This window comes from Malurus melanocephalus, unplaced genomic scaffold (assembly GCF_030028575.1).
Source record: "Malurus melanocephalus ecotype Western Australia unplaced genomic scaffold, MMel_1.1 scaffold_818, whole genome shotgun sequence".
Lineage (NCBI taxonomy): Eukaryota > Metazoa > Chordata > Aves > Passeriformes > Maluridae > Malurus > Malurus melanocephalus.
Window position 1 is genome coordinate 112463 of NW_026624050.1, and position 10807 is coordinate 123269.

Sequence of the window (10807 nt, forward strand, 5' to 3'; positions counted from 1 at the left end):
CCACAACAGGTTTGTGCCCATGATAAATATAAATGGTTTATTACCAGGACAATGGTTTTCTGCCCAGGACAACAGGTCTGTGCCCTGGACAAATGGTTTATAGCCAGGACACCTGTTTGATGCCCTGGACACCAGCAGGTTTATACTCAGCACATCTGGTTTGTACCCAGTTCAGCTGTTTTATCCTCTGTACAACTGATTTACACCCAGTTCTTGCACCCTTCACACTGGAGAATGCTGTTCTCGTGGCTGTAGGAGTGGGATACAGAGCTTTGGGAATTTGTCAGCTGGAATCCRGTTAATTCCTGTGTTCTCCTTGCCCTGAGGATGGGATGATGGGATGCTGCAGCACTGCCTGACACTGATGGAGTGCAGYGGTTGTACAATTGAATTCCGCCTCCAGCTCTAATTCTGTTGGAGTTTAGGCTTTGCTGCTGAAATAAATTAGGGAATCTGATGCCTGACTTGGCTGCAGACCTCCCCAGGCACGGAGGTGTTGCTGCAGAATGCAAATGTGCCCTTTCTTAGCATAAAACATTGTTCCAGAGATGTGTTTTCGACCTCAAGGGGCCATTATGGGCTCCTAATCCTGTGCTGGTGACCAGAATAGTCTGCAGCAGACATTTTGGRAAGGGTTTATTGCTTTTCCATATGCTCAGGGCAGCTTAATGTGTTTCACCAGTTGGCTCYAAGATCCCAAAGCTGCCACTGGTCCTGGAAAAATGAATTGATGCCCACAGCCCTGGTGGCAGTTTGTGTGTGGAGAGGCTGAATGTGCTGGCAGGAGGCAGGAGAGGCTTCTGAGAGGGAAACTAGAGCCACAGGGCYTTTTTAGCAATCTAATATCTGTTTTATTCTGGTGGAATAAGATTTTCTGGATTTCCAGGGGTGGGATRCTGTTTTTGTCACCCTTTTAATCAYTGGATCTGGTGTCACTGCTGGGCTGCAGGACACAGGTGGGATCACCTGCAGTGGGATGTGTGCACACCTGGCAGTGGCTGTCCCTGTGTCCTCTTCTCCTGAGGAGAGATTTTCCTTTCTTTTGCTGCTTCATCCTGACACCTTTCTGTTGATGTTATTTTCACTCTTGACCTGTTTTAACCATTCATGTTTGGTGTCATGGAGCAGCAACACTGAGTTCTGGTTAAGTTGGACTCATTGTGCAACAAAAAAAAAAAACTGGGAAAAACATTGTAGATTGGAAAAGCAGCTGAGCAGCTGAGAGACACCTGGCACAGGTTGGGGATGAGCCGGATCTTCCAACTGAAATAGAAATCCAGTTACCCTTCAAGCTGTTCCCTGTCATTTGTGCTGATTTCCCTAATCAATTACAGGCTATTTTTAGCCCCCTGCAGGGAGTTTCTAAGGTCCACTCTGGCACGGTTCCTGTGTGACTGCTTGCAAATGAGGCAGGTGACAGAAGTGGCCCTGGAGCAGGAARGGCCACAGATTTCACAGCATCAGTCATTAACGTTCTCTGTGTCTGGGTATTCACTGTCAGATCTTGTYRAGGSAGAGTTTAAGATCCATTCTGGAAAKCTCAARTGCTGTTAGTCCTGCAGGCCAAGCTGGTGGGAGGTGGAGGGGAAAGACCTGGAGCAGGACAGTGGGTGGACAGCATCCAGCAGAGCTCTGGGAATTCTGAACTGCTCTTTCACAGCCGTGGAATGAGGAGGGGGTGCTTCCTGTGGAGGTGTAAAACCAGACTTGTGTGACATTTGTGTCCCCTGCAGATCTCTGACCCCGAGGCCTGTGACCAAATGTACGAGAGCTTAGTCAGGATCCACACCAACTTCTACAAAAATAAGGTGAGAGCTGTGGCATGGCCACTGYCCCTCTTTTGGGGGGGSGGGTCACCACCTGCTGCAGGATTGTTGGGAATGACAGGATTGCTGGGAATGCTGGGGAACAGCTGAGGGGTGGATGAAGCAATGCCTGTGGTCACCCTGGCCAGCTGCAAAGGGCTCTGCTGTGTGAGTGTGGGCGAACAGAATTCCAGCTGAAAGTGAAGTCAGACTATGCCAGCTGGTGACATTTTACSTTTACCATGCACTGCAAGTGACATCTTTGTCTCTGTCCCTCCTTTTCCYGCTCTCCTGGGAAGTACCCACGCCTGAAAGACACCACCTTCACCGGGGTGACAATAGAGGACTGCAGGATGATCCTGGCCACAGGTACTGCTGCTGGGYTTGCTCTGAGAGGGCAGGGCAGGAGGGAAGGGATGTTTTGGCCTTTAGGGTGCTCCTTGCATCACCCCTGTGGCTGGAGGGCAGCCAGGGGCTGTCTGCAGTTGTGTGATGGTGTTGGATGAGGAGTGAGGTCAGGAATAACTCAGCTGAGGGGTAACTCMGTGTATTGGGGTGAAGAATCAATGGGATTTTGCCCTGGCAGGAACAGGAGAGAGATTGCAAAGGCTCTTTGGGGTCAGCCAGCAGGATCTGTGTGGAAGGAACACATTTGCTACGTCACCAACACTGAGATCAGTTTCTCTTTCACCATCTTCCAATTCCCTGCCTATTCCTTCTGTGTCAGACTTTGGGAAGGAGCCGGGTACCCCACGCAGAAATGCTCTCAGCACATCCTGTATGAAGGGCAGAGCTGGGAGCCAGAACAGTTTTGTTCTGCTCCAGTTCCTGACTTTGATTGCAGTGCGTGGAAACTGAGTATCAGTTGTTTGTGATAAGAGACTCCCCGCATTGATTGGAAGGGAAACCAACCTCGCCTCGGGCCTGGAATGAAAATTCATTAAGATGAAAAGTCAGGAAAGCAAATTAGATGGAAGGCAGAGCTGTTTTAAGAGGGCTTCATTCCTCTGCTTTTCTGCTTATCTTCCCCTGGCCCTATCTCTGTCTCCCTTCTCCTTTTGCAGACATTCTGAAACAGATGGAAGACATGAAAAAAGGGACGTGGAGAAGACTGCGGGAAAAGTTCTCTGCCAAGAAACCCGAGGAGGACTTGAATTGAGGGCCCAGCTCTCAGCTTCCCCACTGTACATATCCCTGAAGCTCTGTGTGTTGCCATGATGAATAAAACCACTTATTCCTCTTAGCAACAGCATTTTTATTCAACCCTACCCTGTACATTCTTCATATTTAGTGCCTCCTTTTTACTGCTAAAAATCTGGGGCAGAGCTTAACACATCCATGCTGGAACAATGTAGGAAAAGGGAACTTTGTGGTGTCAAACCTGGTCCTTTGTATCTCAAAAAAAATGGAACAACCAGGAGCTGCCCAGAGGGAGGAGATGCAGCTTTAAATGTTCTTGTGAAGAGAACAGAGAGGATGTGAAAACCTCTCTGTGCCTGTGTTTGTGTGTTAGCWCAGGGACCAGGGCAGCGGAGGGAGGGAGAACTTTAATCATCACATTTATTTTTCTTCGGAGAAGATGGAGAGGACGGAGGGTGACTTTGCCATGGTGACAGCGGAGCACGGCACGAGTTTAATTGAGATTTCGATCAGCTGCTGCTGGAGCCAGCTCTGTGCAGATTCCCCTCAGCCTGAGGAGAGGGATGTGTGTGGGTTAGTGCAGAGCTGAGGGTGAAGGCAGGATTAAATGACATGCTGCTAGATGGGGCCATAAACACATTTCATAAGTGCTCTGCAACTTCACTGTTACAGCCTTTTTTATTCCTTTTTAGAGCTTTACTGCTTTCATCAGTGTCTGTTCCTGGGCTTGGAGCTRGGGCTGGCTTGGGAAGGATGAGTGTCTGGAACAGAGCTGTGCCAGAGCTCCACAGCACCAACAGCTGCTCCTTTTTACGGGTTTCAGCAGTGATTTCCTGGCAGGGAGTGAAAGAATTTCAAACTGCAGCAGGCTCTGCTCCAAAGCTTCAGGAACCGAGGCTGGTGTTCATGGTGGCTCTTCATGGCAGCGTTTGGCATGGGGTGTACAACACCTGGAGCTGGGAGCAGAGGGCTGGGCAGCACCTTGGGTGACAGCCCTGCTTTGGATTCAGCCCCTGGGGTTGTTCTGTGCTTCTATTCAACAGCCCCATCACACACCAGAGGGCACAGGAAGGAGACTTTCTTTACCATGTTGAAATTTTTATTATAACATGATTTTGTATTTAATTTAGTTAAGGCAATTTACACTTCAGTTCTTAAGTAACAACGACAACTAAAAAAAAAAAACAAAAACAAAAAAAAGGTAAAACATGACACCAGAGATGAAACTAAAACACAGGACACCCCTTCACAGTGAACTCCTGTAAACCTGCAGKCTCCCACTACTGCTGCCCAAAGATCCTTGGTCCACAGAAGGCAAAAGACTTTTAGTTTTTCCCACTAGGACAAGCTCAGCTCCTCMTCTGGTGAGTTAATTAAATTAAATCCACCTCCTTGAGTTCAGCTGCTCTTTACTGCACCAGARGACGAAGAGAATTGTGTAAATGGAGAGAGGTCAGCGTGGAGCAGGCACAGCAGATAACGAGGGCTGCTTGGCAAAGATCCACAGGGACAAGTGGCACTCAGAATAAGTTAAATAGTGCGGCCCTACAGCTACTTACCCCACAGCCGAGGGGCTGGAGCACATGGAGATAAAGATACAACCCTCCACGGGTGCAAAATAAGAGTTACTGCAATGAGGAATGAAAGTCCTGTATGACTGATCTTCCTACGAGGGTGTTGGAACAAGACCTGGGCCCAGGTGTGGGGAGGAATCCGGCCAGTCCCTGCTGCTGGAATTGCTTACAAGCGCTCTAAGGGAGATGCTGCCTGGGAAGCCCTTTCCACATGGTCCATCATCCCCAAATGGTGACAATTCCTGCCTGGAGCCCAGGGAGGAGCAGCCTCCTCAGCTGACACAGGTGCAGTCCCCCGGTGGGTGAAGTTGTCTCAGTGGTTCATGGTGTTCTGGACATCCACAAACCCCATCCTCTGCCTGCGCTTCCGCTGCTCTGTCATCTGCAATTCAAACAAGGACAGTGAGGCAATTCCCAGGCCCTCCTGCTCTTGGATGTGCTTCCCAAGTGTCTGACTGMACCGCTTTGAGCCTCTGCCAGCAAACTCGGAGCTGATGAGGCACTACCCAAAGCCAAGTGTCCCTAATTCCCCCAAAAAAGAGCTGCGGGAGCCCATTGCTTGTACTGTAGTCGTGCTGCCTCAGGCCATCAGTGTCTATTTTGGGATGGACAGAGGGTTCCTCCAGGGAATTTCCCATTTCCCATACCTGTTCCTTCAGCTCGTTCAGCTGGGAGGTGAGGTGGGACACGAGTTTCATGGTGGTGTTGAGCTTGTCCTGCAGATTGCGGATCTCGTTCTGYTCCCCTTCCCCTTCATTGCTGACCAGAGACATGGCTCGCATCCGGGGGAACCAGTCCAGGTTCTTGTTCTGGGAAGGTGACCACGGACAAGGGCAGTTAGGGTGAGGGGTCAGAGAGGAAGAGGGAAGAGAGGATTTAACAGTCAGCCTCCCTGTGCGTAGGGATTAAAGAAATTCTTTGCAAAAAATTTGCAATTTTGCCACAAATGGCCCATTTCTAGGTTGTTTCATGGGCTCAAGTGCAGAAGTTTGTCTTTCCTCGCTTTCTTTCCCTCCCTTGACTTGAATCCCCTTTGAAGCCACARTCTTTGCTTGGTTCAACCTTTCAGCTCAAGGTACAAACCCTCCAACAGACCACGTGGAAAAAAACCAGCTAAGGACAAACTAAAGCACTGCACCATTAATCACTACTTTCCAAAAGGACTTTCCAGAGCTGTTTTTCCTTGACCAGCCCCTTGTTCCCTTGTTCCCCAGGGCTGGCAGGTTGGGATGGGCAAGGAGTTGCCCTGAGGGCTCCTGTACCTTTATCATCTGTGCCACGTAGCTCTCGGGACCGGTGTAGTCGGTCTTGTTCTTCACCCTCACCAGCACGATGAAGTACAGGTAGTTCCACATGTTGTGCTCGTATTTGATGTGCTCCTCAAAGGACACCGTCTTGTTGTCAAACTTGTCCCTTTCCAGCCCTGGGAAAGGCAGGGAAGGGTGGAGGAGGACAGGGAGGAGATGGGGAGGGGAGGAGGTGGAATGAAATGTGGAAGGAAATTCAGCCAAGTGCATCCCCTCACAGGGGTGACATTCAAGTGCTTTCAATAATTAGTCAGCGTTTAGCACATCAACATCCAAACCCGGGGGCAACAAGCCAGCTGGGGGTTCAGGAAACTTTTCTTTGTAATCACAGAATCAGAGAATCATGAATGGATTGGTTTGGAAGGACATCAAAGCMCATCCAATTCCACCCCTGCCATGGCAGGGACATCTCCCACCATCCCAAGGTGCTCCAAGCCCCATCCAGTCTGGCCTTGGACAAATCCAGGGATCCAGGGGCAGCCACAGCTTCTATGAGCACCCTGTCCCTCACCCTCCTAGGGAACAATTTCTTCCCAAATCCTGCTGGCTCTGCCTCTGCCCAGGTACCTACACACACAAGCACACCCAGAGGATCTTTAAAGGAAAAAGCAGAGAGATTTACTGAGACGTTCTATTTTTTTTTTATGCCTTCTGCTGACTGAAAGGATTCCAGACAATTTTCTCTATTATATTTCTACAATAATATGCTGCTTTTTTCCCCACTGGCCAAGGGAAGGTCTCAGGAGTGAGATGCACAGTGAAAGAACCCCACAATGTGGTTTTAGTTTAACACCTCGTTAGCAGGGTGAGAGACAACACCAAGAATTCCCCTCTAGTTGTGACCTTGTTTAAATCTCTCCCACTGCAGTGACCCCTCGCTGAACAAATTCAAGTTTTGCAGTGATAAATAAAAACCAGAATCCAGCTGAAATCCTTTTCCTTCCCCCAAATTTGAAGAGGAGGAGGAGCTTTGGGGCAATTCCTGTGCTCACCACAGATAAAACAGGTGGTCTTCAGGATYTCTTCCTTCTTCTGCTTCTCACTCCTCAGATCAGCAAAGGTGTCAATAATGACCCCAAAGATGAGGTTGAGGACGATGATGATGACAATGAAGAAGAAGAGGAGGTCGTAGACGACTCGAGCAGGGAACAGGGACTCCTGTAATGGGTGAGAAGAAGAATTGGGTGTCCTGCACATCCCCACTCCAAGGCACGGCCGTGGCTGAGGCGTTTGGGGAGGAGGGGAAGATGAGGGATGAAACTGGATGTGCCCAGCTCCCAGRGAGGGAAGGGGCAGCACTGAACACAGTGGGGTTTTAGCAGAGGAAAGAGGTCCCAGGCGCTGTCCCCACTCACATCCTTGGAGGGTTTCCTCAGGATGTCCCCGACGCCGCCGCCGTTGCGCAGGCCGTGGTTGAGGACGGTGACRATGCACATGAGCAGCGTGTCACAGGCACGTTCCCACTGCTCCGGGTCTGCTTCTGCAGGCAAAACAGCAGCCAGGGCTCAGATAGGTTGGATATCAGCAAAAGGCTTTTTATGGAAAGGGTGGTAAAGCACTGGAATGGTGTGTTTGGGGAGGTGGTGCAGTCACCATCCTTTCCTTGGATGTGTTTAATAAAAGATTGGATGTGGCACTTGGTGCTGTGGTTTAGTTGAGGTGTCAGGGCATGGGTTGGACTCAAAGATCTTGAAGGTCTCTTCCAACCCTGGTGATTCTGTGATTCTGTGAGCATGGACAGGACACCAGGCCCTGGCAGTGGGGTGACTCCATCYGAGCTGACACAGCAGCAGCTGCCTGTTGGGGATGTCCCAACCAGCAATGTCCCAGCAGCTTCTCCAGCAGCAAAATGCTCCTGAAGCTCCCACCTCCTTTGTTGGAGCTCCCACCCCAAATTTTTTTTATGCCAGGATCAGGGCAAAATTCCCATGCCTCATGCCTACYATGTGCMAGGAAGYGGAWTTAGTTTGCACCTTGGAAAAGTCARGWTTTTCCTGGGCTGGCTGGCAAATCCTCACTACCACACAGAGCTGGCATTTCCAGCAGCTCTCTTACCTTCCAAGGCAGTGGGTGCWGCAGAGCAGCTGATTTTGTCACTGCTGCACGACTCCACGAAGGTCTCCACGTTCCTTTGCATCCCCAAAGGATCATCTGCAAGGGAGAGACCCCAGCCCTGTGAGAGCAGCCCAGCAAAGCTCCTCACCACTGCCAGAGCCTCCCAGGAAAATGCCAAACTTCTTGGGGAAAAGTTGCCTCATCTTCTCCTATTTTTTCTAGGCTTTAAAGCTTTTTCTCAAAGTTGACACCCAGTAGTGCTGGCTCTTCATTTGGAAGATGCCAAACTCCCTGGCAAAAAGTTGCCTCATCTACTTTTTCTAGGTTTTGAAACTTTTTCTCAGGGTTGAGACTCTGCAGTGCTGACCCTTCATTTGGAAGATTCCAAACCCCCTGGGAAAAAAATTGCCTCATCTTCTCCTAATTTTTCTAGACTTTGAAACTTTTTCTCAGAGTTGACACCCAGTAGTGCTGATTCTTCATTTGGAAGATGCCGAACTCCCTGGCAAAAAGTTGCCTCATTTTTTCTAGGCTTTAAAGCTTTTTTTTTTCAGGGTTGACACCCAGTAGTGCTGACCCCTCATTTGGAAGATTCCAAACCCCCTGGGAAAAAGTTGCCTCATCTTCTCCTAATTTTTCTAGACTTTGAAACTTTTTCTCAGGGTTGACACCCAGCAGTGCTGACCCTTCATTTGGGAGATGCCGAACTCCCTAGAAAAAGTTGCCTCATCTTCTCCTAATTTTTCTAGACTTTGAAACTTTTTCTCAGGGTTAAGACCCCGCAGTGCTGACCCTTCATTTGGAAGATGCCGAACTCCCTGGCAAAAAGTTGCCTCATCTTTTCCTATTTTTTCTAGGCTTTAAAACTTTTTTGTTTTTTTTCAGGGTTGACACCCAGTAGTGTTGACCCTTCATTTGGAAGATTCCAAACCTCCTGGAAAAAAGTTGCCTCATCTTCTCCTAATTTTTCTAGGCTTTGAAACTTTTTCTCAGGGTTGACACCCAGCAGTGCTGACCCTTCATTTGGGAGATGCCGAACTCCCTACAAAAAGTTGCCTCATCTCCTATTTTTTGCCAGGCTTTGAAACTTTTTCTCAGGGTTGAGACCCCACAGTGCTGACCCTTCATTTGGAGCTCTGCACCCYGTTCTCTGCCACCACTGACCCCAAAACCTGCTGAGTGCAGCACTGATCCTCTCTGGGATCCCAAAACCAGTGCTCCCAGTTTAAAACCCACAGAGGATGATCCCACAGCCCCCAAGCACCATCCAAAAAAAACCTTTGGCTTTGCTGTCCGGCAGCCGGTCCACCTCRAGGATGAAATCATCCTTCAGGAAGAGGAAACCCACGATGGAGAAGAGGTAGACGAGGATGAGGGCCAGCAGGGCTGTCAGCAGGATGGAGCGCCCGTTCCGCGTCACGCTCTTGATGACATTAAACAAGGTCTCCTCACGGTAGATCAAGTCAAACAGCTGAAAAGACCAGGAAGCAGAGAAAAAAAGCTTCAGGGTGCTTCTCTTGATAAAGCCTGGCCTATCTATATCCCTCTTTTATCCCCAGATCTCGGCTGGCTCGGCAGACCTTGACTAACTTTTCGCACAAAGCCTTTGAGTTTCCCGGCTTTCTGAAGGGAAGAGGAGAAGAATGGAGCGACTTTTGCGCGGCGGGAGAGCCAAGAATAGGCTACACGTAGCCCAGCTCTGCCCTCGGCGGCTCACGTTGCCTCCCAGCTGACCCAGATAAAGCAGGCAGCAGATTAGAGAGAGAGATACGGCCCGGGAGCAGGGGAGAGGCGGCAGCAGAGAGCGTCGGGAGGCGCAAAGCTCAGCCCACGCAAAGATTACAGMGCGGGGAATTGTTCTCGCTGCTATCGATCAGCCCGTGGAGGGTGTCACAGGAGCCTTGCAGTTCTTAAGGCAGCTGCATGTGCCCCCAAAATCTGCATTTGTTGTACCAGGATGCTGCCTGTGCCCCCAAAATCTGCATTTATTGTACCAGGATGCTGCCTATGCCCCCAAAATCTGCATTTATTGTACCAGGATGCTGCCTATGCCCCCAAAATCTGCATTTATTGTGCCAGGACACTGCCTGTGCCCCCAAAATCTGCATTTATTGTACCAGGATGATGCCTGTGCCCCCAAAATCTGCATTTATTGTGCCAGGCTGCCTATGCCCCCAAAATCTGCGTTTATTCTACCAAAAGCTGCTCATGCCCCCAAAATCTGGCATTTATTGCACCAGGCTGCTCCCTGTGCCCCCAAAATCGAAATTAATTGTACTAGGCTGCCTGTACCTCCAAAATCTACATTTATTGTACCAGACTGCCTGTGCCCTTCAAACATCTTCATTTATTTTAACAGGATGCTGCCTGTGCCCCTAAACACCTGCATTTATTGTGCCAGGCTGCCTGTGCCCCCAAAATCTGCATTTATTCTACCAGAAGCTGCTCATGCCCCCAAAATCTGGCATTTATTGTACCAGGCTGCTCCCTGTGCCCCCAAAATCTAAATTTATTGTACCAGGCTGCCTGTACCTCCAAAATCTGCATTTATTCTACCAAAAGCTGCTCATGCCCCCAAAATCTGGCATTTTTTGCACCAAGATGCTGCCTGCGCACCTAAACACCTGCATTTATTGTGCCAGGCTGCCTCCTGTGCCCCCAGAATCTTCATTTATTGTACCAGGATTCTGCCTTTACCCCTAAAATCTGCATTTATTCTACCAGGATGCTGCCTGTGCCTCCAAAATCTGCATTTATTCTACCAGAGGCTGCTCATGCCCCCAAAATCTGGCATTTCTTGTACCAGGATGCTGCCTATATCCCCAAATTCCGCATTTCTCATACCAGGCTGCTGCCTATACCCCCAAAATCTGCATTTCTCATACCAGGCTGCTGCCTATACCCCCAAAATCTGCATTTCTCATAC

General features: G+C 49.5%; 2 protein-coding genes across 2 annotated transcripts in view; one reads left to right on the forward strand and one right to left on the reverse strand.

Annotated features, from left to right (window-relative positions):
* LOC130585048 (ubiquinol-cytochrome-c reductase complex assembly factor 2) overlaps window positions 1–3057 on the forward strand; it is a 3797-nt gene extending 740 nt beyond the window's left edge. Inside the window, exons 2-4 of the mRNA XM_057385370.1 lie at window positions 1734–1808; window positions 2105–2174; window positions 2870–3057. Of these exons, the coding sequence (XP_057241353.1) occupies window positions 1734–1808; window positions 2105–2174; window positions 2870–2964 (240 nt within the window). The 3' untranslated portion in view covers window positions 2965–3057. The remainder of the gene's footprint in view (window positions 1–1733; window positions 1809–2104; window positions 2175–2869) is intronic.
* Window positions 3058–4053: 996 nt separating this feature from the next.
* Window positions 4054–10807, reverse strand: part of ITPR3 (inositol 1,4,5-trisphosphate receptor type 3) — a 55182-nt gene continuing 48428 nt past the window's right edge. Inside the window, exons 48-54 of the mRNA XM_057385369.1 lie at window positions 9160–9352; window positions 7882–7977; window positions 7182–7306; window positions 6819–6984; window positions 5782–5942; window positions 5167–5328; window positions 4054–4901 (exon numbers count right to left, since the gene is read on the reverse strand). Of these exons, the coding sequence (XP_057241352.1) occupies window positions 4833–4901; window positions 5167–5328; window positions 5782–5942; window positions 6819–6984; window positions 7182–7306; window positions 7882–7977; window positions 9160–9352 (972 nt within the window). The 3' untranslated portion in view covers window positions 4054–4832. The remainder of the gene's footprint in view (window positions 4902–5166; window positions 5329–5781; window positions 5943–6818; window positions 6985–7181; window positions 7307–7881; window positions 7978–9159; window positions 9353–10807) is intronic.